This window comes from Salmo salar, chromosome 03 (assembly GCF_965601325.2).
Source record: "Salmo salar chromosome 03, fSalSal1, whole genome shotgun sequence".
Lineage (NCBI taxonomy): Eukaryota > Metazoa > Chordata > Actinopteri > Salmoniformes > Salmonidae > Salmo > Salmo salar.
Window position 1 is genome coordinate 67172817 of NC_138293.1, and position 26880 is coordinate 67199696.

At 47.1% G+C, this 26880-nt stretch overlaps 1 protein-coding gene across 1 annotated transcript in view; it reads left to right on the forward strand.

The window, feature by feature from the left end:
* Positions 1-4086: 4086 nt before the first annotated feature.
* Positions 4087-26880, forward strand: part of LOC106601274 (neurogenic locus notch homolog protein 2-like) — a 47702-nt gene continuing 24908 nt past the window's right edge. The window contains exons 1-4 of the mRNA XM_045715124.2: positions 4087-4385; positions 6403-6475; positions 25343-25485; positions 25702-26037. Of these exons, the coding sequence (XP_045571080.2) occupies positions 4322-4385; positions 6403-6475; positions 25343-25485; positions 25702-26037 (616 nt within the window). The 5' untranslated portion in view covers positions 4087-4321. The remainder of the gene's footprint in view (positions 4386-6402; positions 6476-25342; positions 25486-25701; positions 26038-26880) is intronic.

Sequence of the window (26880 nt, forward strand, 5' to 3'; positions counted from 1 at the left end):
GCGAGCGCGATCACATGAGCTCTCTTTTTCCTATGTTTTTCCACTACAGACCATTCAGATCCTTGACCCTCATCCTCCCGCTCCATATCATCAGAACGGTCATCCATATTGTATGCATTCCAGCACAGCTGTTGCTTCTCCAACCTTCTTTCCATTTCTTCCATTTTGACCACACTACTCGCCGCCATTTCCCCACTCCGTTCCTGCCAATATCTGTCTTCATGTTGGGAGTTCTAGAGAGCATGCATGCCCTTCTCATGTACTACTTTACCTGTGTAGTGCACGCACATTGTTTGGGATAATTCATTCTGAATTGTCAGTGACATAATATAAAATTCTGTGCTAATTAAAATGGCTTATACTATTTCCAATTACCACTGTGTGTATTGATGTAAAATACATGTTTATTGAATCTCGTTGAGGTGTTTATTTATTTAAAAAAATCCTGAATGGATCCACCTGTCGTTAGGTCATACTATGACCATTTCTGCTTTCAGGCTACTTAAGCCATTTGCGCTTTTTCACCTGATGTTGGTGGTGTATAGACAACGTTGTTACAGTGTTTGTGTCACGGGTGTTGTAGGGTGTAGACCAAAACGCAGCAGGAAAATGTATACTCATCTTCTTTTTATTAAGTGAAGAAGGAAAAACACAAACAACGTATACAAAAAACAAACAAACTAGACAGTCTCGTCAGGCACACAGCAAAACAAGAAACAATCTCCCACAATCCCCAAAACAAACACACTCCTAAATATAGGACCTTCAATCAGAGGCAACGATAGACAGCTGCCTCCAATTGAAGGCCCCAATCCCCATTACCAAAACATAGAAATACAAACACCTAGACAGAACATAGAAATAAACTAACATAGAACGATAACCCAAAAACCCCGGAATACATAAATCAAATACCCCTCTACATACACAACCACCCCGAACAATATAAACCAAATACCCCCTCTACATGAACACATACACAAACACACCCTGAACCACATAAAACAAATACCCCCTGCCACGTCCTGACCAAACCATAAGAACAAATAACACCTTTACTGGTCAGGACGTGACAGTTTGGTTGTTACAGTAAGTAGGCCTAGCCTTCTTTGGATCATTTTAACCTGTCTTTTTTGTCAACTTAAAACCTACTACTACAACCATTTTTTTTTAAAGTTCCTGGTCTGTACATTTGTAAATATCCTCAACATCACTTTTGCATTGTAGGCCTACAAAATTGTAAATAACTATCCTTTTGATCACGCTACTCCATCTGCTGTCCCACTCTGGTCCCACTGTGTGCTCCAAAATCCAACGAATTATCCTTAAAGATGCAATATGCAGATATCGCTCCACCATTTCCTGGTTGCTAAAATTCGAAAATTGTAATAGTTTGCCTAATTTCAGTTTATGTGACAAAACAAGCAGGTATAGTGTAGAGAATCATTGTACCATCTAAACTACTGTGAAATATATTTTCCATCACCAAAAATATTGTATTTTCAGCTGTTTGAAGCTGGTGTACAAAACCGAAAGTAAAAGACGCAAAAACTAAACTTAAGAACGGGAAGCATATAAATAGTGCACATAGAACATATCTACTGCTTCTTACACTTGCTTTCAATAAGAATGACAGATCTACAACACACTTTTCTATGTGAATTTGGTCAGGTCACCCAAAAAGTTACATAGCGCAGCTTTAATAATAGGCCTATATTCTTACACCTCAAATAGTGTCAAGGCTCTACACTAGCAAGCCCGTGTCTGTGATGCTTATTGGATTACGTTACACACTTACACACTGTAACACTTAACTACGTGTTGTTATAACAGTGTAATTATTGTTTTACAGTAAGTACAGTGTTACAAGAATATTGTACATTTTTACACTGTATTGTTACACTGTATTTACAGCAGTAAAAAAATGAATAGACTTTACAGGTTTCCTATCCTGTGCCACCATTACTCTGTCACATTTAGTGATGTGACTGATCGGTAACACCTCTGTTGTCAAAGCACTGTCAGAGTAGAACAACCTCTATGGAACAGAGCCAAACAGCCTGCTAGCTGTAAGCGCAGAGAAACACACTCACACACCGTTTCACTCAGTGATATGACAGAGATATAGGTGCAGGGCGTGCCGGGCCCGTGCCGTGCATAAATCGGAAATACCAGAACACATACACAAACAAAAGTGTCCCCAAACTACATTGTGGTGCTAGGGAATGCCCCTCTCAGTGGTCCATTACCCCCAAATATAGCATCTCCAACAGCAATTTCTACTGAGATATTTTAGCGTATGACAAGGTTGCAGCTGGGATTGGTCAACTGCCCATTTTGACCTCTATTGTGAAAGTCATCAGGGAAGGATGAGGGATGATAAGGCGGTCACAGTCAGACATGGAATTCCTGGGTGATTATAGACTCCCCTAACAGACTCTCTGTCTTACAGCACACAGGGAGAAAACCCTCTCTGGGAAGTCCTCCAGCTGGAAAGGACTCTCAACACAGATGGGAGCCTGCCATGACCCATATGGAGAGGTTATACCACAAGCCCTGCGGCTGCAAGACAAAACTGTAGCCAGCCAGGTGAGATACACAAACACACCCGATCACACACACTTGCAACCTCTCTTCTTCTCTACATCTGTCTTTCGCAAACATATGGAGACACTCACACATAGTCAGAGAGTCTTGGTTGAGAGTGAGTTTGCATCCAGTGGCTATTTCAGTGTGAGAACATCAACATGATTTGGTGGTGGTGGTGAAGAAATGAACTCATCCACCCACCATGTGTACATCATCAACCATTGTATTCGCTGCTGAATCCGGCTATTGACTGGGATGGTTACAGCAGAACACAAGTTTTAGAGGGCCGGTGCCAAAAGAGGCAGGTGTCTGGTGGGCCCTAACAAGCTCTTTTCAATTACCCCTATAGAGTGACGTCACTGGCTGTAACGAACCACTCTGCTACATTCACACCCCCTATCTAGCGCTTGTTAATTTATTCAAGGCCAGGAGCAGAATGTCAGTGTGCTACTGCCCCCCTTCTCCTCAGTCCCCCGCGGAGAGAAACTGTGTCATAATGCCGGACTCCTTTTCTCATTCAAATCCCGCTTATTGTCTCTGTAAGCGACCGGCTCCGCTCTGAGCACACAGAACAACCGAGGCTGTAGAAAATGAGTCCACTGACATAGGGCTGTGGACACTGGAGAGGCAGGCTGAGAGAAAGAGAGGCCTGTAGCCCTGACAGTAGCAGTATAAAGGGTGGTAACAGGGATGTCTGCTCTCATTTCCATCATGTAAACATTATTCACAGTCTTATTTGCAAAGCATCAAGTGTAAACACACAAACAAACAAACAAGTAGCACCTAGACACACTCCTGTCAGGATAACAAGAGGTGCATTGTCAGGAAAACAGTAGTCTAGTCCATCACACTAAACTGTAAACATGTTGTTATTCTACAAAGAGTGTTATCTGCTATTATAAAGTTGATAATAACAGATCATATCAAGTAGTAATGGCAAAGATTTTTTATGGTAGAAGTTGACATTTCTATATATTCCTTTGATATTTCAAAATCGACTTGATTGACACTCAACATGACCCATGGAAAATGTAGGCTACTTAAAAAATTACATAAATCAGAAATTAGATATCTAACAGTGTGTCAACATTAATTCATGGATGTGTTGCATTGAGATCACAACTTTTTTAATGTAAGTCTACTCTAGATTGGCTATTACAGATCGACTACAATGCTGAAAAAACTCAATATAAAGTGCCAGTATAAACTGACTGTCTACATTTATGTCTTAACGTGGTGTCATATTAAATAGATAATTTACTGTTTCTTTGAAATTATTTTCACGTTTCATACTCTTGAAAGACAACAAGACTGGTCTCTCCCTAAATGTTGCTAATGACATACAAAAAACACTTTACCCGGTCCATTGACGGGTGGCTTGCGGACTATTTGTCTTGAGCGGAGTGTAACCCCTTACTGCAAGTGGAAAGAGGAGGAAAGGAGGGCGGAGTGATACCAAGTTGTTTCCCAGCGCAGACTTCAAGCTGAGAAGAAAAAAAGTTTTTCAAAAGTTCCAGGAGGAGACGCACAGCAGCCGTGTCCGAGCTGCCAATGCTAATCCGGGATAGGACCTATACCATTTATACACCGTTTTTATTTTTAGTTGATTAATGAACTTTTTGAAGATCCCAGACACTGCCTCTTGGAACTTTTATCTCTCGGTGAACTCAAAGGATGTATTACTGCTAAGTTAACACTTCAAAGAGAAGAGTTGGGACACAATTCCACCGAGATGGGGGGGAATTATAAAGTTTGGATATTTTTACCAATTTTATTCTTGGTCCATAATTGCGAAGGTAAGGACACTTTATTTATTTGACAGTCACATAAATTACAATGAATGTGTATGTGAGCTTTATTCTAAATTTGACTAGCAGACAAGTCTGGACATATTCTAGCTTTTTGCGGGTTTTTTTCCTTCACAAATTGTTAAAGTTACATTTTGTCACCTGTGCGCTGCGCAATTTAAATGGCATCAGATTGAAGCACATGCCAGACAACATGCTAGCTGATCTCTAGTCTAGGCTACAACGATTTGTTTTAAGCATTTCATTTACAAAAGCATGGTTGGTTGTTAGTGCGGTTCAAAATTAGATTTCTAACAGGTTAATATAACACCTAAGAAGGCTATTATAACGGGGTAATAACTGGATAACAAGCATTCGTTTTTGTTTAGCCTACAGTAACAGGCTACCAACTTTGTAATTGCATAATGTTCTTTGTAGACTGGTAGTGAACAAGGAGGATTCTATCCTGGAATATGTTCCCACTGAAGTTATTCTAACTTCTAGCAGTGTTTGAGTGACAAAGCCCAATGTATTCAATGGAAGGAAGTTGGGAGGTGTTTTGTGGAGGTTGATATAAATGTTGTATCTTCTAGTTTGTGGTGAGATTTTTGTTTACAGATTGCATCCGATAACAGCAAAGAATCCGCTTGTCTCTGCGGGATTGGTATGCGTCTCTGTGGGTAACTTTGCGAGGCTGATCGCCACGGTGAGAACATAATTACAAGCGATAGTATGGAGTGCCGCTGGCAGCGCTGAGCAAGCCCGCAACAACGGAACGCGGAATGGAAGAATTGAAAGAAAGTTACTTCGGGCATTCGTCCACAAGTTGTAGGCTAGAAGCACGGTTTACTCACATAAAAACGGAATTCCATATGTATGTCTTGTAGGAGATAAGTATTTTCCCTATTTCATTGAAGTCTATTATCCTCGTTCGTGGGGGTAACGTTATAGGGTGAGATTTGTTTGTGAGTGAAGGGGGGTGATGAGGCAACTTTACCCCTCCTTATCTGAACAAAGAGCTTTTAACAATTGAACTGTGTTGATGTGGGGGATGGGATGAGTGCTAGAATATAATTGAACATGATTTTTTTTAAAAGGTAATCTGTCTATGTTGTGTAATAAGCTACCACATATGGCTCACAAACCTTTTGGATGGATGTTTGATAGGGTTGTGAGTTCCAGATCTGTTTGTGCGCGAAAATCCTTTGAACTAGGCCTACTGTTGAGAAAGTAACCTATAGGTCTATTTTGTTGACATCCAGTAAAATACAACTTTATGGTTGCAACATTTGATTGGTTGTATACAGGGAAGCTCATAGTTGAACTCTGAATTAATTAATTATCTTGCAATAACCCTGAACATGAATCAACTTGAGGCGGCTACATTACACTGTAATTAAACAAATTATGGAAACCGTTCATTGGCTTATAGGCTTTGCCTACCCTCAACGAAACGGGTTGGCAGATATTCTTATAGTTATCCCATATAGTCAATAATTACCATATCAAACCTATTATTACTAAAACGATTTTGAATCTATGAAAAAGAAATGGAATCCTATCTCGTTTCTCTGTCTACACCGATCTCAGCATGCATCTGCATTCAGTCGCAGATAACACTATCAGCTCATGCCAAGAAAGTCAACGTAACGTACCCATGTAAGCGGGTGTGTCCATAAAGTGTCATTTTAACGAGTGGGAAAATGGAACTGTCTAGCCAAGAGCAACATGTTTGAAATCCAGCACATGGCTTACCGGTATGTTGGAATGATTGATTCTGAACAGCAGAAAAGTGTAATTTGATTATATATATATATATATATATATATATATATATATATATATATATATATATATATATATATATATATATATATATATATTTTAAATGCCCACTTCTCCGCCCACAAATGATATAGGATGCTCTATCAAATGTCTGGATTAAATTAATATTTCAAACCTGCCCTGAGAAAAGGGCCTGATCACCATGGGCAGGACTCCCTTCATCTCTCCTTCCTCTCCACAGGATTCCGCTGCGTGGATAAATACAGACCTTGTGACAATGGAGGAACGTGCATAGACTCACCCTCGCGATGCATGTAAGTGCAACATCATGTTTTATGGATCACACATGTACGAAATCACTGCAGGCCTGCATTGTTCCAAATGGTCACATGATGAGGAGGAAGTCTGAAAACAGTACAGGCCCAGGCCTATGAGTAGACTATCACGATTAGTTGAGGAGTTATGGTGTAGAAACGGTTCAAGAAGCCATAGTTTAGTCATTTGTATCAGTATGCAGAACTTGTGTTATTTAGAGTTGGTTAGTAAATCATTGTATCGCAAACTACTGGAGCTGCACTGCGCTCACAATGGGCTGGAACTCAGCCAAGTGCTGGGTGGTTATCGCTAAGTTGTGGACAATTGCACGTGTTTACGGTGAACATTTGACACGTTTAGTTAAATGTTTCAATCTGCAATCGAACCACTACTTGGGGTGTAATGTGTATAATGAACAATGCATGGATACACACGAGACAGGTTGAATGGAGTGTTCCAGCCTGGACTTGTTTGGCTTGTGACACACCGTTCACTTGCAGTTACACCTGTTGAAGATGAAGAGCTTTGTGAAACATAAATCACAGTATTAAACGGGTTATAGCATGACTAAGGTGTTCCTTATACGCAATTCGATGGATTGTTTCGTAACCAGCAGAATTCCTTTTGAGAGTTTCCCACGGTTTCTATATCTGTGAAGCAACATGATTGTTATCATGAGAGCCAGGGGCTGCTGTTTTTACTTTCCCGCCTGATTTGGACATTTTCTGTGTGAGCTCTCACAGTCATTCACAGTGATTAGGGGTCTTTGTTTTTCCAGTAGGCGAGGGGGTACGTGGGAAACAATCGCAGTAGTTAGGATAAATACAGTGTGATGATGGCAAGGGGGCCATTAGGGTTTTTACCATTGGGAAAACCAAAGCCTATAATACATTAGGGTTTGAAGTTGGACCAGAGCTGAGAATTGGATGGAACAATAATGCTTGGTTCCTTTGGTTTTTACTTTTGTCTGATGTGATTGGCTGACAGGCAGCTTCCCTCCACTACAGTCGTTTGTAGGACTTGGTTGGTGACAAGACCCTCACCTTCATGCTACAGTTGGGCCAAAGGCTTTTTGACCTCACCAATCATCATTCCAATTCTCAGTCGAGTTTCTCAACCAGGCTGTATAGTAGATCCCTATGTAGACTAGGGATGGACCACTGATTCCACTAGAGTAGACTATACTATAGTTGCTGCTTGCTTGGAACATTCTACACTGCCACCTCATTTCATTACTTACATCCTAGTTCTGATCTGTCTGAAAACATGGCCATTGTAAAAGATCAGTCACAGACACCGCATAAAGGTATACAAGTGGCAGGCAGCGTCTGTGTAAACGCATGTGCCGCCAGTAACCACAAGCGACAATATAGTTCTCAAATCATTACCTAAGGCAGGGAAAGCGCTGGGTAAATGATAATTGTGTTAATAGCTCCTCAAACTGTTCTTTGTGAGATGAGCTCTCTTCTGTTTTCAAACTGGTTAGACTTTCTGGAGCAAAAGACTTCTCAGTGTCTTCACATAACTCTGCTACCAGCTAGCCTATGTTTCTACCTTCTACTGGTCATTACTGTATTATTGTACATAGTTAAACCCTTGAACTTGGACCAAGCGTATTCATTCATCTCCTAACTTTAATGGCGTCCATTAATGTGTAATCACCCCTCTGGGTCAGTGTCAACAGCGGTACATAGAAGAGATTCCCACTAGAAAATCTAAATGCCATACCACACAAAATGGTAACACGCCCACAGCAGGCCCATGACCAGGACAGGCAGCGTAGCCTCAGCCCGGCCAACGGGAGAGCAGATCGGAGTGGTCAAACCAGTCCCAGTCCTAGACAGAGGCGACTGGAGGACCCACCTCACCCCAGCCCCATCCCCTGGGATCCCAGTGTAACTGGAGATCCACAACAGCAGAAAAGGTCCTTTCTTCTCCCAGATACCTGACTGTAACCGGGCACCATCAGGAGAGCTGAGAGCTGGGGAGAGGGTGAGAACAGGAAAGGGCACAGGAGAGTGAGGGAGGAATGGAGAGAGAGAGAGAAATGGCAGATAGAGAAGAGATAAAAGTGGTAGCTTTAGGAAGAAATTGTAGAGAGCTGGTGAGACACGTGAGATTTTACCTGAAAATCATCGAGGGTAAACTAGTCATTAGCGCTCTGTTTGAAATCAACCTGTGGATTTCCCTACCTGATGTTTCAGAGCAGACGCTGTTGATCAGGTCCTTCTCTGAAGTTGTGCAACATGGGTATTATTTTCCTCTGTTCTCAGGTGACAATAATATTCTTTATTTTCTTATTGTCATTGTTACTGTCCCAGATACCAATGTATCCTCTGTCTGGTTGGCAAACATAAAGACATGATACTAAACTCTGCTTTAAGCATACCAGAACCATGAAGCTTTGCTCCCTCCCTGTTAGCCCTGTCTGCCTGGCCCCCTCATGGTTCACTGCTGTGTCCCTGTCTGTCTGGCCCCCCTCACCCCCCCCTGGCCCCCCTTCACTGCTGTGTCCCTGTCTGTCTGGCCCCCTCATGGTTCACTGCTGTGTCCCTGTCTGTCTGGCCCCCTCATGGTTCACTGCTGTGTCCCTGTCTGCCTGGCCCCCTCATGGTTCACTGCTGTGTCCCTGTCTGTCTGGCCCCCTCATGGTTCACTGCTGTGTCCCTGTCTGCCTGGCCCCCTCATGGTTCACTGCTGTGTCCCGGTCTGTCTGGCCCCCTCATGGTTCACTGCTGTGTCCCTGTCTGCCTGGCCCCCTCATGGTTCACTGCTGTGGCCCTGTCTGCCTGGCCCCCTCATGGTTCACTGCTGTGTCCCGGTCTGTCTGGCCCCCTCATGGTTCACTGCTGTGTCCCTGTCTGCCTGGCCCCCTCATGGTTCACTGCTGTGTCCCTGTCTGCCTGGCCCCCTCATGGTTCACTGCTGTGGCCCTGTCTGCCTGGCCCCCTCATCAGGGGCGAAAATCTGATATCAACTTTGGAGGGGACAATTACATTACATTTTCTCAAGAGCAATTCCTCAGGGGGACACCAAAAGTAGTACTGTAACACATAGCCTACATTGTAATATGGTAAATGTATATTGAGGAACCAAAGAAATAAGGTGTTTGCCGTACTCCTAACTACCGGTACCCAAAACTACACAACTAATCACAACAGCAATACCATTGCCTTTAACAAATCTTAGTTCAGTCACCAGTTTAAGTTGAGAGTGGGGGTATCCATGGCATTTTCCAATTATGTTCCTATTTTACAAGTCAATTTTTTTGTGAACCTTTCATAATGTTGCCAAAGACTCAACAAACTTACCTGAGACTCCCTGTCTCTGCCAGTCTGTCCCTGCATATCTGTCCCCAACTCTGCTGTCTGTGTGCCATCTGTTGCCTGCTCTGCCTAATGACATCATTGTGAAACATTTCCATTAGAATTTCATTTCTTTCTTATGAACATTTTATCAACTAGTCTTTGAGATATTAGGCTACTAGGGTTCTTACTATGCGTTTTGGTGTACTGAAAAATACTCTGATGTCCGTCTTTTATTTTTCTGCCATTTTTCTACCTGGCTGGCTGGCTGGCCGGCTGGCTGGCTGGCTAATCTACACACACAGTGTGTAGGTTATTTACAGTAGGAGATGGGCTTCTATCATCTTATCTTTTATCATTCTATTTGGGCTTCGATCTAAAAGGTAGCTAGCAAATGTGAAACGGATTAAAATGACAAGAGTTGACAGCTGTATGAGTTCACCATTTACACAACATATGCTGCAACCTTTTGTAATTTTAATAGTTTGTTTCATATTGGCTGGCTTCCAACAATAGCTGAATTTGCAAAGCTAGCGAGCACCAATTCCGTTTCAGTGGTGTTTGCTATAATCTTTGCTACCCGGGTTAAATAAAGGTGAAATAAAATAAATAAATAAAAGTTCCCTTGAGACAATTTAGCTTTTGTAACGAGACCATTAAATATATTTAAGACAATGGTAGAAGAGAGTGTAGTTCTGTTCAGTTTGGACTTCAGTTTATCGCTAACCTTATCACAGGGACTTTGAAGCACTAATTTACATCATCTGCATGCTGATCTTGGAATAAATTGACGATAGCAAAGATTCCATCTTTGACGAGGCCACATAAATGGAATAGGTACTAGCTAGCTTAATAGTTAATATTTGCCCGCTAGCTCTGCATATTCAGCTAGTGTGTGTGCGCGATTGACTTGATTAACCTCACGTCAGTTACGTTCATTGAGTGCCTTTCAGACAGTAGACACGACCCCTCTGTTACCTTGCCAACTAAGGAACTGGCAGTGGATCAAACCATTGTGAGGCAAAGGGTGGGGGGGTCGCAATCTTTTGAAACTTAAAAACGCGCTATTAAGTGTCTATAATCAGCACAATTGCTTTCATTGCGTATTATTAATATTATTTAAATTACACAGTTATGTTTCAGTGATATATTGGGGGGGACAAATCATATTTTCCCCAGGATGGGGGGGTCGTTTGTCCCCCCCCGTCCCCCCCGGGATTTCCGCCCCTGCCCCTCATGGTTCACTTCTGTGTCCCTGTCTAAGGTGAATGAGCAGGGTCTCAGACATGTGTAGTGGATAGCAGATTACAGGAGTAATCCTTCTGGAACCTGTTCCACCGTCTCACTGAGCCAGCATGATGGGTCACTTCTGATAGGTGTAGGGGCTGGCTGGTCTGGCCTGGGAGGGACTACTATGCTGATGCACCTGTAACACACACTACAGCGATCCAAGTGATTTGTTCTTCTTCTCTGAATCATGATAACAGTATATTGGATCTAGTGCTTTGGCTTCAGGACATGATACTCCCTGTTGTGTCATATTATGAGTCTTAGCTATTCTTTTCTCTTCTCTTGATGCACCTGCTAACATCAACATCCTGGATGGTTGGGGAAAGTACAAAACATACACAAATCATTGGACAGAACGTTGTTGTTCTCTCTGTCCCTCATTCTCTCTCTGAATCCCATAATTGAACACAAGGCCAAGGGAGCACAAAGCCCAGAGACAGACAGACAGACAGACAGACAGACAGACAGACAGACAGACAGACAGACAGACAGACAGACAGACAGACAGACAGACAGACAGACAGACAGACAGACGTGTGGTGCACTTGATGGTGAAGAGGTTGAGTATCACAGAGAGTGGCCCTCTAGGTGAGCAGTCAGTTGAAGGGCCACGGGCCCCCTCTGCTCCGCCCTGCCCTGCCCCTGTATGTCTGTGTGTAGATGGAATGTGCAACGGAGGGGCCGCTGGAGTGCTGGAGATAATTAGGCAGATTGAGAGGGTGTCATTCAGAGGGGGAGGGGGGGTGTAGGGGACAGCTGGTGGATGTTGTGATGGTAATCCAGTGAAGTCAGATCTTTGACAAAGGGGGAGAAGCGGAGGGCCAGGTGCTGCCATTGAGCGGCCTGCTGGCCGCATGCTGGGAGAGACGGGCTCGTGCGTGGAGGAATGGAGCCGGCCGGCGGACCAGCCCACAGGCCTCCTCTTCTCTGAACATGCTCCCTTTCTCTCTCACTGCCATTGGGGATGAACGCTCTTTGTCTCTGTGTTTTCCCCCAGCTCCTCCGACGGTTTATCTATCCTCTGTGTGTTGTGTCTCTCAAAGCCCACAGTGGACCCCACCACAGATTGCACAATGGCTTCAGATCCTCTGTCAGGGATGGATGGATCTGAAAGATATGTTCTTCTCTCTCTCTCTCTCTCTCTCTCTCTCTCTCTCTCCTCTCTTGCTGTCTGTCTGTCTGTGAGGCCAGGCGGATGGAGGGATGGAAACAGTGGCTCTGTGTGTTATTAATAGCTGTGATGTGACCTCAGTAGCAGAGTGAGGTCTATAAATTCAAAGTGTTGTGTTATAATGACCTCCATGGAAGCTCCCGGCCTGCTTAGGACATGATGAATGAGGGACAGTTTTTCAGTTTGATAGGGAACAGTCACTTCAGCCTGTGTGTGTGTGTGTGTGTGTGTGTGTGTGTGTGTGTGTGTGTGTGTGTGTGTGTGTGTGTGTGTGTGTGTGTGTGTGTGTGTGTGTGTGTGTGTGTGTGTGTGTGTGTGTGTGTGTGTGTGTGTGTGTGTGTGTGTGTGAGTCTCTGTGTAGTAAGGTCTCTGTGTCCTAGGAGCTCTGTGTAGTAGGGTCTCTGTGTAGTAGAGTCTCTGTGTAGTAGGGTCTCTGTGTAGTAGGGTCTCTGTGTCCTAGGGTCTCTGTGTAGTAGGGTCTCTGTGTAGCAGGGTCTCTGTGTAGTAGGGTCTCTGTGTAGTAGGGTCTCTGTGTAGTAGGGTCTGTGTAGTAGGGTCTGTGTAGTAGGGTCTCTGTGTAGTAGGGTCTCTGTGTAGTAGGGTCTCTGTGTAGTAGAGTCTGTGTAGTAGGGTCTCTGTGTAGTAGGGTCTCTGTGTAGTAGAGTCTGTGTAGTAGGGTCTCTGTGTAGTAGGGTCTCTGTGTAGTAGGGTCTCTGTGTAGTAGAGTCTGTGTAGTAGGGTCTGTGTAGTAGGGTCTCTGTGTAGTAGGGTCTGTGTAGTAGGGTCTCTGTGTAGTAGGGTCTCTGTGTAGTAGGGTCTCTGTGTAGTAGGGTCTGTGTAGTAGGGTCTCTGTGTAGGAGGGTCTCTGTGTAGTAGGGTCTCTGTGTAGTAGGGTCTCTGTGTAGTAGGGTCTCTGTGTAGTAGGGTCTGTGTAGTAGGGTCTCTGTGTAGTAGGGTCTCTGTGTAGTAGGGTCTGTGTAGTAGGGTCTCTGTGTAGGAGGGTTTTATGCGTTAATGTTTGCTTTATTTTCCATGAGGAAAGAAAGACCTGAGCAGAATTCTGAGTTTCCTCATGAAAAATGCATCAGGTTCTGTTGAATGTGATTATTGTCATTTGGATCCAAACCAGATAGACCAGATAGACCATTTGATTTTGATTTGGATGGGTAACTGGCGGTCACTCAAATAGCCCTGGTCAGCAAACATTTTTTAGATTGTAAGTTAGTCTTGCGGCCAGCTATCTAAACTTGTAGTAATCACGGTTGAATTACCGACCAGGCGGCCCCAATTGATTTTGTTAGTCAATCTCAGTCAGATATCCCCCCCCATGACGAGTTCAGCTTTTTGTGACCCCCACCCCCATTAAAGTTGCCCATCCCTGAGATGTAATCCTGTACAGTACCCCTGAATAGAGCCAATTCACCTTGAAAGAGAGATTTACACACATTCCCCACTCACTGGGCACAGATGTCATTTCAACAACAATTCTGATGTACATTTGGTTGAGTTGTCAACTAACATGAATTCAACATGAAATCAACACAAAATGGCCCCATGTCATTGGATTTAGGTACAAAAAAAAATCATGAATTCACTTACGTTGATGACTTTATGCAAATCCAATCAGTTTTCCACGTTGATTAAACGTCATCACACTGATTTTGTTTTGTTGCAATGACGTGGAAACAATGTTGATTCAACAACGGTGACAGGCAGAGCGAAGCAGGCGGACAACACAGTTAGTTAGTACTGTTGGCTTTGCCCGGAGCACCTTGGGGATAGTAGTGTTTTCTATGGCGTCGTCATGCTGGATTAGAGAGGAATGCCTAGTAAGATCCCTCCTTTCCTCTCCCCCTCTGCTGCTCCTCTCGGTGCATTGTCCTGCTCACCTCCAGCCCGTCCACCCTGCAGGCTTCTCAGGAATGCTTCAAACACCCTGACCACAGGCTCTCATTTAAAACGGCATGTTTGGAATGACTGGTGGGATAGATAGACAATTAGGTTCTCTCACGCCAACATGCAGCGGGAGGGAACCACAGATCTCTCGTGTCTGGTTGACATTCAGATTGAGCCATCCCCAATCCGTCATGTCAGGAGACCGCTGACTCCATGGGTGACTCTCAATTGTGTTTCTTGATTCCTTGCATCCTCTTCCCTCACCTCCTCAAAACGCATCCATGAGTGAGGATCCATGGAATCAAGTAAACACAATTGAGATTCACTCCCAAGGAGTCAGTGGTCTCTTCCCGACTTGAAGGAACCTGTGGATTCAGCTTGTTGGACCTGTAGATAGGATTTGAGGTGGTTGCATATCTAAGGGAAGATGAAGTGTATTTATCTGAGAGAGTGGTGGTTGGGTCTGAGCAGAGAGAGCAGGTAGGGGGTAGAAGGGTTTGTCCCCACTGCTCCTGGGTCATGGGGGCTGGAGGAGAACTGGGTGGCTGTGGTTCCCAGGCCCTATCAGAGGAAGTGGTGCCTTCTGACCCGCTGTCATACGCACATCCTGTCTGTCTGTGCAGCTTAAAGCAGCTTCCTCACTGCTCTCTGCCCTCCTCCTTGATCCCTCCATCCACACTGACCACAATACCACCAACAGCGTCCCCTACGCAATCATGTTACTGCCACAACTCATCATCAGGGATTGTGGTACAACTTGCCTGCTTGTTTTTCTCATGTGAACTCTTCATGTTTTATATTTGGAATCTCTACTAAGAACAAACACTGACTCACACGCACACAGCACTCAGACACAGGGACACAGAGACATAGACACACAGACACAGAGACACATACACTCAACTGAGCTAGATAATCATTGTCAGACTGTCCATTATTGTGTGGCCCAAAGAGGAAGAAAATATGCAATGAAGTCCTATATTATTACTACATTATGCTTCAGTCCCTATATGTCTAAATCTCGTGCTTAGATAGGGATAGTCCTTCCTCTGATGTCTCATCCCCTGCTTGTTTCTCTTTCCGCTGGGAGACTACGGCTTCTAAAGAGACATGTCATTGGAATAACTGAGGTTGAGCCCAGCCGATCGAGATTCCTCCCCATGTTCCCCTCCCTCTCCTCTCAGACCCAGACTAGCTGAGGAGAGGAAGGAATGGGTCCTTCCCTCAGATGACCAGAGGAAAGGCAAGCACATTTTTCCACAACACAGAAATGTGTTAATGTAGCCGGCGAGCAGCAGGGTGCATTAAAGCTGCAATATCGAAACTTTTTGGACGATCTGGGCGATCAGTTATAGATCTGTCGTTCTCATTGAAAGCAAGTCAAAGAAGCAGTAGATCTGTTCTATGTGTGCTCTTTCTATGCTTCCCACTCTTAAATTTAGTTTTACTTTCGATTTTGCACACCAGCTTCAAACAGCTGAAAATACAATAGTTTTGGTTATAGAAAAGACATTTCACAGCGGTTTAGATGGCACAATGATTCTCTACACTATACCTGCTTGTTTTGTCACATAAACTGAAATGTTGGCGAACTATTCGAATTTTAACAACCAGGAAATGGTGGAGCGATTTCTGCATAGTGCACCTTTAAAGTAGATAGAAACCAGACATGGTTACAGAAAGATACAAGTCAAATCCCACGTTGTCGAGTGCTTGTTTTGGTGTTTATAAGATGTTAGAGGAGATAGAAGTGAGGACCTCACCCTTCATCTTAAAGTTCTCCAGCGGTTTATTGGTGAGAGTGCTTGAGATAATGGACATTCTTTGGCCCTTTTCCTAGTATTCTCCCCCAGGTTTCTTATCACTGTGGAAGATAGTCCCTGTCTTGTAAACATACCTCCAGTGACTCTGATTATCACACAGCCTTTCTCCTGTAAAAAGGTCTGCTCTGCGCTGGTCTGTTTGGTTTGGACTCCACATTCTAATCCATCAGCCTGTCTTCATAAAAGCTTTTGTTTGAATATATTGAAATACATTCATTGCTCTCTCCCAAAGTCATTGTGAAATAAATGTTCACTGAGCAGTAGGATAGCCAACTATGATAAATGAACCTGGTCTTTGGATTGGAACAAATGCTGTCTCATCATCATTAGTCACATTTAGGCCTGGCTATACATTATTCCTGAATGAACTTGGAACCATCACAGTGAGAAACAGGCAAGATATTGGAAGGGAAGTTCTGTCATTTGATGACGGGAAATCATTTGTTGAGAAACTCTGTGAGGAAGTTGCCTTTTATGCTGGAAAAAGTTCATTTTATTTTCTCAGGCTCTGCAGCAGTCTGGTTCAGTTTAGGTGGGGGGGGGGGGGGGGTCTGTGGTGGAGCACACTGAAGAATGCTTTGGAAGACCTCGACCCTGGGATACATGTGATGTGGTTATGGACGTCTGCTTTGCTATTGAAACTATTTCAGGGAGGTTTTTTTTCCAGAAGAAAGGGTGTTGACATTTGAGGTATTTCTTAAGATATCAACTTTAGTGTTGCATTGTCTCCTAAAGAATCAGTGTCTTCGTTTCAGTTTAATGTGAGGTAAATGTGTGTGTTTACTGCATTACTGAGCCCTTATTTACACAATTGCAGCCATGTGTCACGCCAAGGTACAAAATTGCACCATGTCCATGCAGTCTTCTGGCCAGAGAAAACAAGGACTTACAAAGGGCATTGAGACGAGCAAAGCCACAGGAGTTTGAAATTCACTGATATGTGTTCTTGTCCCCTCGAGGGTTAAGAGCGTTTAGTGACCGCTTTTTTCTGCTCAGATTCATATTTGCTTTTCTCTAAGAGGAGGTTAATTGTCTTAATGTTCACATGGTTAATATTCATGCCATGGGGGCGCTCCTCAAACCTCCCTCTGCTCATTTCAATACCTCCATTGTCTGTCGCCAAGCACCATTGTTCAATAAAACGTTGGACTTTAAACGGGGAAACTCTCGTACACACATCCTTTTATAGTTGATCATGGTCATTCTGTTTGATCATGTCACTAACTGAACTCTAAGTTACCTAAGAGATCATTGAATAGTTTGCTGACAACAAAATGAAGACACTCATTCAGAGGCTGTAGTGTAGTTAGTATGTGTTAATAATTCCATATCTGGCCATGTCTTATGACTTTAAATTCTTATTTCTTCTTATTTCATGTGGTGGCCCTGCTGTATGCTCTCCAGAACTTTACAAACTGTCTTCACAGAACCCTATGTCTCTCCCAAACGCCCCCCTCACCTCTCACCCTCTCCCCAACCATGGGTTACTGTTGCCAGGCTACAGCTGAGATCTGTTGGTTTGTGTAAGCTCAGGCCTGAAAGACTGTCTGTTTGGGTCACTGCCCCTCCTCCCTCCGCTCCAACCCCCCCCCCCCCTCACACAATGCAGTTCTGACTACTTTAGCTCTTTTATTTGGCCCACATAACTCTCCCCTACCCCCAACCTCTTGGCTCCTCTCTGAGAAAGAGGAGAGCGGGGAGAGAGAGAGGAGAGCAGGGAGAGAGAGAGGAGAGCAGGGAGAGAGAGAGGAGAGCAGGGAGAGAGAGAGGAGAGCAGGGAGAGAGAGAGGAGAGCAGGGAGAGAGAGAGGAGAGCGGGGAGAGAGAGAGGAGAGCGGGGAGAGAGAGAGGAGAGCAGGGAGAGAGAGAGGAGAGCAGGGAGAGAGAGAGGAGAGCAGGGAGAGAGAGAGGAGAGCGGGGAGAGAGAGAGGAGAGCGGGGAGAGAGAGAGGAGAGCGGGGAGAGAGAGAGGAGAGCAGGGAGAGAGAGAGGAGAGCGGGGAGAGAGAGAGGAGAGCGGGGAGAGAGAGAGGAGAGCGGGGAGAGAGAGAGGAGAGCAGGGAGAGAGAGAGGAGAGCGGGGAGAGAGAGAGGAGAGCGGGGAGAGAGAGAGGAGAGCGGGGAGAGAGAGAGGAGAGCGGGGAGAGAGAGAGGAGAGCAGGGAGAGAGAGAGGAGAGCGGGGAGAGAGAGAGGAGAGCGGGGAGAGAGAGAGGAGAGCAGGGAGAGAGAGAGGAGAGCAGGGAGAGAGAGAGGAGAGCGGGTGTTGGGGGAGGAGGATCTCTTCTTGTTGGCAGTGTGGTGTCAGTATGGACTCTCACAAAGAAATAAGAAATGGAGCTGCTGGTTCCTGGTGGTGGTGGTGGTGGTGATGGTGGTGGTGGTGGTGGTGGTGGTGGTGGTAGTGGTGGTAGTGGTGGTGGTGGTGGTGGTGGTGATGGTGGTGGTGGTGGTGGTAGTGGTGGTAGTGGTGGTGGTGGTGGTGATGGTAGTGGTGGTGGTGGTGGTGATGGTGGTGGTAGTGTTGGTGGTGGTGGTAGTGGTGGTGGTGGTGGTGGTGGTGGTGATGGTGGTAGTGGTGATGGTAGTGGTGGTCGTGGTGGTGATGGTGGTGATGGTGGTGGTGATGGTGGTGGTGGTGGTGATGGTAGAGGTGGTGGTGGTGGTGGTGGTAGTGGTGGTGGTGGTGATGGTAGTGGTGGTGGTGGTGGTGGTGGTGATGGTGGTGGTAGTAGTGGTGGTGATGGTGGTAGTGGTGATGGTAGTGGTGGTCGTGGTGGTGATGGTAGTGGTGGTGGTGGTGGTAGTGGTGGTGGTGGTGGTGGGGAGGGTGGTGATGGTGGTGGTGGTGATGGTGGTGGGGAGGGTGGTGGTGGTGGTGGTGGTGGTGATGGTAGTGGTGGTGGTGGTGGTGGTGGTGGTGGGGAGGGTGGTGGTGGTGGTGATGGTGGTGGTGGTGATGGTGGTGGGAGTTTGGCTGACGGGGGCTGTGCTTTGCTGTGGGCAGAACACTGCCTCAGAGGGACTTTTGTTGGAGGTTACCAAATTCCCATACCTTCATAAATTCCTCCCAAAGCAAGCTCGCAAACAAGGGAAGGAAAGACTTCCATGACAGTTCTCAGAAGTGTAGAGGTTGGAGATTCCTTCCTTCCTGCTGAAGGGGATGACAAGATGGTGGCCCTGCTGTGCTTTCTATCCTGTTATTGTTATTGTCCCTCTTCTTGTATGGGCTTTTGGTTGGTTCACAATACCTGTGGAATAGGTCACTGTCTGAGTGGGGATCAGGCCATTCATCCATACTTGTTGCTCTGTAGTCCGTGACCGTGGCGTGTCGAACCGTGTCACAGATTACTGCGTGACGTCCACAGGTGAGCTGGCCTGCGACCCCTGTGTCAGGCTGGGTGATGTATTGTGTCTGAGAGGGTGGGCTCAGGTTACCTGCACAATGACCCACAGAGCAGAAAAAGTGTCTCTGAGTTACTGTCACTCACACTGGCTGAACGGAGGTGTCCTGATTCACACGCATAAATCACGTCTCCTTTCTCTGGAGAGGAACACACGCTCAGCCTGAACACAGGGTCTGCTTTTCAACATGGAAAACATAGGAGTTACGGGTCTTTGCGGTAGGTCTGTCTGGGTCCCTTCATGTTGTTCAGAAGTGTAGAACGTCGGAGTAGCTCAATCTCATTGTCACCTGTTTTGTCATTTCCCAGTGGATCCCCGGCCCTGTGATGGGCTCACCGTACTGCCTCCCTCCTCTTCCAGCAACTATAGTGGTTGTAAGTTCCTGCCTGTGTTTGGGTGTGTTCTGTGGTGTTTCTTTGCATGTGTGCGCACATTATACCATGTGGCACATTATACCATGTGGCACATTATACCATGTGGCACATTATACCATGTGGCACATTATACCATGTGGCACATTATACCATGTGAATATTTGCATTGTTTTTGTTGTCGTTGGTGCCCTTGTGGTTGAAGGTGTAAAAACTAACTCCATTGCATGTGCGTGTTTGTGAGGTAATGTCGTGTGTGTGTGTGTGTTGGTGTTCGTGCCTCGTCCACCAGCCAGGCAGAATAGCTCCATTGTTCTAGCAAGAGTAAAGTAAAGCCCTGGCAGCCTGAGTCTCTCTGACAGATGTGGACAGATGCATGATGCTGGCTGGGGCTGAGTGGGGCTGCAGCTGGCGTTGACCCTCAGGTCTGTTGTGACGTGAGGAGATTACCCTGGCTTTTCTGGCCCCGGGCCCCGCTGCACCCCACAGACCTCCCCCTCGTCTGGCTCTGGCGCACTCTCTTCCTCAAAGGTCAGGAGTCAGCCCTCGGTAAATCTTGACAGAGGTTACGCAACCCCCCCCCCCCCCCCCCCCACACACACACACCTGTTCTCCCCACATCCTACCACTTAACACTCCCTGGCTCTGGTCGAAGGTCCAACAGCTACTGCTCTGCTAGGCTACACTACAGCAGTCTCAGTGGACAAGGACTTTCACAACAGTGGTGGAATCCAGATGGCTGTAAAAGGCTGAACTGAACTCCCAGATTCTGATAAGGCTGCAGGACAAAATAGCATCCTCCACAGCCACGAGACTGACAGAACCCTGGTTTAGTTATGTGTTCCCGGAGTAGCATGTTGACAATGGCCAAGGCCCTAGACAAAAGAATGTGTGTTTTGGCTGCTGGACTCTGTGTTTTTAAAGGAAAGCAAACAATCTCTCCACTGCATTCCCTCCTGCTCTACCGCTGCTCTACCACACACACACACACACACACACACACACACACACACACACACACACACACACACACACACACCTAATTTATTCTCACAATCCAGTCATACTCTTTTAGCCTTACTTCCTGAACTTCCTCTCAGTCAGTATTATCTACACATTATGCAGCTCTGTCCACAGTCCTCGGTTGAGAATCTCCTCTCTCCCTTAAACTTTTAACTGCCGTATCAACAGAATAGAAGTCAAAAAGATTTGAGTGTGACTGCCCGGGTCTCATTCACTGTGCCTCAGACAAACACACACACACACACAGTCTCACATCCGCTAGTTTCTAGAAGTAGCTGTAAGTTATTCCCTGTGTGTGTGTCTGTGTGTGTGTGTGTCTGTCCAGGAGAGTTGTGAAGGCCTTTAGAACAGAACAACAGGCCATAAAAGATGGCTGTTCTGCGGTTCTTTCTTCAGCGTTTTAAATGGCCTCAGAAGAGTTTGAGTGTCAGTCTGTTGTTAGTTTGAAAACCTCCAAGCGGTTCCCCTTCCCCTCCTCAGTCCGTCCAGACCTCTCTTTGTGGCGACGCAGGTGACACCCTAGATTCCAGACATAGTTCATTTGCTTCTAAATAAACTCAGCCAAGCCATGACAAATAGCAAAGGGGACGAAGGCTTGGGAGGGAGGGGGTGGGGGGTGAGGCGGGTGATTGGTTGGGTGTCAGGGCTTGCTCGTTCGTCTGTGAGGTTGCCAGGGCAACAGGGATATGGGATTCAGAGAGTGTTTTCAGAGCAGGGGACGAGGGATTACAGGAAATATGACATGACATTCTCTCTGGACCAGACCCCCTCTATACCCCACCCATACCCTCCCAAAGACATTCTCTCTGGACCAGACCCCCTCTATACCCCACCCATACCCTCCCAAAGACATTCTCTCTGGACCAGACCCCCTCTATACCCCACCCATACCCTCCCAAAGACATTCTCTCTGGACCAGACCTCCCTCTATACCCCACCCATACCCTCCCAAAGACATTCTCTCTGGACCAGACCCCCTCTATACCCCACCCATACCCTCCCAAAGACATTCTCTCTGGACCAGACCCCCTCTATACCCCACCCATACCCTCCCAAAGACATTCTCTCTGGACCAGACCCCCTCTATACCCCACCCATACCCTCCCAAAGACATTCTCTCTGGACCAGACCCCCCTTTATACCCCACCCATACCCTCCCAAAGACATTCTCTCTGGACCAGACCCCCCTTTATACCCCACCCATACCCTCCCAAAGACATTCTCTCTGGACCAGACCCCCTCTATACCCCACCCATACCCTCCCAAAGACATTCTCTCTGGACCAGACCCCCTCTATACCCCACCCATACCCTCCCAAAGACATTCTCTCTGGACCAGACCCCCCTCTATACCCCACCCATACCCTCCCAAAGACATTCCTCTCTGGACCAGACCCCCTCTATACCCCACCCATACCCTCCCAAAGACATTCTCTCTGGACCAGACCCCCCTCTATACCCCACCCATACCCTCCCAAAAGACATTCTCTCTGGACCAGACCCCCTCTATACCCCACCCATACCCCTCCCAAAGACATTCTCTCTGGACCAGACCCCCCTCTATACCCCACCCATACCCTCCCAAAGACATTCTCTCTGGACCAGACCCCCCTCTATACCCCACCCATACCCTCCCAAAGACATTCTCTCTGGACCAGACCCCCTCTATACCCCACCCATACCCTCCCAAAGACATTCTCTCTGGACCAGACCCCCTCTATACCCCACCCATACCCTCTCAAAGATATTCTCTCTGGACCAGACCCCCTCTATACCCCACCCATACCCTCCCAAAGACATTCTCTCTGGACCAGACCCCCTCTATACCCCACCCATACCCTCTCAAAGATATTCTCTCTCCAACAGAATCCCCCAACCCCCGCCTTCCCTTCACACAACCACCCACATCCCCCGGCCAGCTCCGCCCCCTCCTTTCCACAGCCTGACTGACATTATCATTACAATCAGACTGGTGACCTTTGACATCTGACCTCCCAGCGTGTGAGTGGGTTCATAGGGAAAGCCAGGCCTATGCTGCAGGAGCTTTGGGACACGGAGGAGTAGCCGTGGAAACTAAGTGAGCCAGCGGGCCCCCCCCCCCCCCCCCCCCCCCCCTCTTTCTTTCTCTCTCTCTCTCTCTCTCTCTCTCTCTCTCTCTCTCTCTCTCTCTCGCTCTGTCTCTCTCTCTCGCTCTGTCTCTCTCTCTCTCTCTCTCGCTCTGTCTCTCTCTCTCTCTCTCTCTCTGTCTCGCTCTCTCTCTCTCTCTCTCTCTCTCTCTCTCTCCATATTGCTGCTCTAGCTGTTCCATGTAGAGGAGCATAACTCTCCCAGGCCCCAACACGGTCCCAACACGGCCCCAACATGGTCCCAACACGGCCCCAACACGGTCCCAACTGCCAACAACCATTCGCTTCTTACTGTAATGGCAGTTTTGTTCAAAATGACCGGTTGTCTATTCAATCAGAGCGGCGTTCCTGAATAATATTGTAATTCTTCTCAGCATGTCATTGAAAGTGTAGAGGGGAAACAAATTGGACTTTCCTGGGTTTCTCTGGATTTTAGGTCCGGTGTGTGTGTGTGTCTCTACGGCTGCACATTCATGTGGGTGTGCCTGCCTCTCCATGCTGAGCCCTGTGGCTTCTCGGTCTCGCCATTGTCATGGCAGGTAGAAAGAAAGGCCACAGAACACTGAGCAGTCTTGTTTTTAGGAAGCGGAGCAGAGCAGCCAGTGGAACACAGTGTAATAGAGAGACAGAGAGCAGGCTGGCTCAGTATTCAGCACACAGGGCCTGGTAACCCACAAGAAGAGTGGCCCCTACGGGTCAGGAACAGCACCTCCTCTCCCTGCACTAGCCTCAGGCCCCCCAGTCAGAGTGCAGAGTCAGAAAAGCAGATTGAGGGAGGAGAGAGAGAGAGAGAGTAGGTCACAAAAGATGCACAAAAAGTAACAGAGATGATCTACCCCCTCCTGCAAACTAGAAGAGGAAAAGCCATTGTTGTTTTCTGCCCGGGGGTTATTTTACAGTGAAAGAAGAGAGCGGCCCCGAGGGAGGGCCAGGGCCCAGCCATCACTGCCCTGTCATCAGCTTCAAACGACCTGTTTGAAGTGGGAGCCAATTCCCGTCCCTATCCCTTGGCCGGACCGGGGCTCCCTGTCCCTGGGCGGATGTAGGGTTATCTACCTATCACACTGGCCTCCCTCTCAAACAGACCCCAATAGGTACTGCTTCGCCGAGCTCTCCCTCCCCTGGGGCCCCTGGAGTGGGCCACAGGAAACCTGTTGTTTACCTCACCCTACCTGCACACTTTTAGTTCAGGCTTTAGTCGTCCATCAAGATGGTGTGATGCGTTACTGGAAAACAACAACTAGGAAGAGGTCCAGGAAGCAGACATTTATTTCTCACCTAGTCTTTACAATCGTTTCAAAGCAGCTCTCAGAGTCAGTGAAATGTTGTGTTAGTGGAATCCTGGTTCCTAATGTCTGCATCTCTCATTGGTCAGCTATGTCACAGGTGGTCTAAGCTGCTGGTTTTAACGGACGAGGGGAAAAGTGAGAGCTGAAGAACGGAAAAGGAGTAATGGTGGAAGAATGTGAACTGGCATGGAGAGAGTGATGCTTTCCAGCTGGGAACAACAGAGGGAGAGGGAAATGGAGAGAGTGATGCTTTCCAGCTGGGAACAACAGAGGGAGAGGGAAATGGAGAGAGTGATGCTTTCCAGCTGGGAACAACAGAGGGATAGGAAATGGAGAGAGTGATGCTTTCCAGCTGGGAACAACAGAGGGAGAGGAAATGGAGAGAGTGATGCTTTCCAGCTGGGAACAACAGAGGGAGAGGAAATGGAGAGAGTGATGCTTTCCAGCTGGGAACAACAGAGGGAGAGGGAAATGGAGAGAGTGATGCTTTCCAGCTGGGAACAACAGAGGGAGAGGGAAATGGAGAGAGTGATGCTTTCCAGCTGGGAACAACAGAGGGGAGAGGAAATGGAGGAGAGTGATGCTTTCCAGCTGGGAACAACAGAGGGAGAGGAAAATTGAGAAGAGTGCATGTCTTGTCTTTTACAGACAAGAGAGAAAGACAATGACTGATGGTTTACATCTGTTTCCGAATTAGAAATAGTGTGTGTAATGTGTGTAATGTGTGTGTGTGTGTGTGTGTGTGTGTGTGTGTGTGTGTGTGTGTGTGTGTGTGTGTGTGTGTGTGTGTGTGTGTGTGTGTGTGTGTGTGTGTGTGTGTGTAAGTGTGTGTGTGTGTGTGTGTGTGTGTGTGTGTGTGTGTGTGTGCAGTATAAATATTCTGACTGAATGGAACCCACCCAGTCCAGGGCCAAGGGGACTGACTCCTTCCAGGGTCTGAGTCAGAGTCAGGGGCGCCTGCCAAGGTGTCTGTCAGGGAGTGGAGCAGGAGCATGATGGGAGCTGGGAACGGGGTTGCCTGCCTGGCTTTTGGCTGGAAAATCACACTGATGTAGTTGTAGTTAGTTTCTCATCTCTCCCAACTGCCTCAGCTCTGAGGCCTGCTGCTCTGCTGCCAGTCTGTCTGTCAGTCTAACCTAGGGTCTAACATGCTGTGTTCCGTATTTCTGTCCAGATGTCGGCCGGGGTACATCGGGCCTCTGTGCCAAAGCCTGGACCCCTGTCACAGGTCGCCATGCCTCAACGGAGCCGCCTGCAAGAGCCAGGTGGCCAACGGAATGCCACAATTCACCTGTGTGTGCCAGAGAGGGTTCAGAGGTACGTCTGTCTGTCTGTCCGTGTGGATCAGTGTTTACTGAGAGAGGGGTGTGGGAAAGAGCTGATCTGTGCACATTTATGTACAGTATGCAAGTACATTTATGAGAGGCAGTTGAAGGCTCATGCATGCTTATAACAAGTTATAAAGCATATATTAGGTTTAGGCGTTAACTAAAATGTTCATAATGAGACATTGCATCCCTTATCTATCTACAGGTCAAGACTGCTCCCTCATAGACGCCTGTGCCACCAGCCCCTGTGCCAATGGCGCCCGCTGTGCCAGTTGGAATAACCACTATAACTGTTCCTGCCCGCCCGGGTTCCAGGGGAAGAACTGCCGCAACGATATCGACGAGTGCCGCAAGTCTGGCGTCTGTCTCAACGCAGGCCTCTGCATGAACACCCATGGTTCCTTCCGCTGCCAGTGCCCACCTGGGTACAGCGGGCGCACCTGCGAGGTGTCCTCCCTGCCCTGCGCCCCCTCCCAGTGCATCAACGGGGGCACCTGCCGCCCGACCGGAGATCACACCTACGACTGTGCCTGCCTGCCAGGTAAACTGATTGGCTCATAAACTGGCCCACACACACACACACACACACACACACAGCCTCAACACAGACCCCAGAGCCCCTCCAGTCACTATAAACCCCAGGTCTTTCTCAGGGGTCCCCAGGCAGGCTCTCTGACGTAGCTGCTAGTGCTGTCTGGTGGGATGTGGATCTACTCCCCTGTCTTTCCCAGGTTCCCATGCCTTTCTCTCTCCCTCTCTCCCTCTGGCTGCTATTAATAGCTTGTTGACGGGATGGGGGGACAAACGGGGGTTGGGAGAGGAGAGTGGGCCGCTGCTCTACTCCAAACTGCCTCCCTTCAGGAGGAATTTACTTCATGGCCCTTCTGGCTTCCCTCCTGGGAGCTGACAGGAAATGTCTCTGGGCCGGAGAGGAAGTCATTGAAACTGTGAGAGATTGTAAAACAAGCAAACATGGCAGGGAGTAGTGGACCTCTGTAGCACAGCGCTGTGTGTCAGCCCGGTGATGTCAGGGCTCTCGCTGGTGCTGCTGCTGCCTACTGTGGGAAACACCACGCAATGAGAACATGTAAACACTTTTACTGCCCCTCTCTGCCCTTCACCTCCACGGCTGTGGGAAGCAGAGGGGAATGTTTAGGAAGACCATATGAATGGAAGTGGGGGGCATTGGATGTGTTAGTGAACACTTAACTCTAATGGGAGTGCCTGTTATCCCTGAGACCTAGCTTCTTGGCTCACCTCTCTCTCTCTCTCTCTCTCTCCTCTCTCTCTCTCTCTCTCTCTTTCTCTTTCCCCCTTCTCCGCTCCCTCCTCTCTCTCTCTCTCTCTCTCTCTCTCTCTCTCTCTCTCTCTCTTTCTCTTTCCC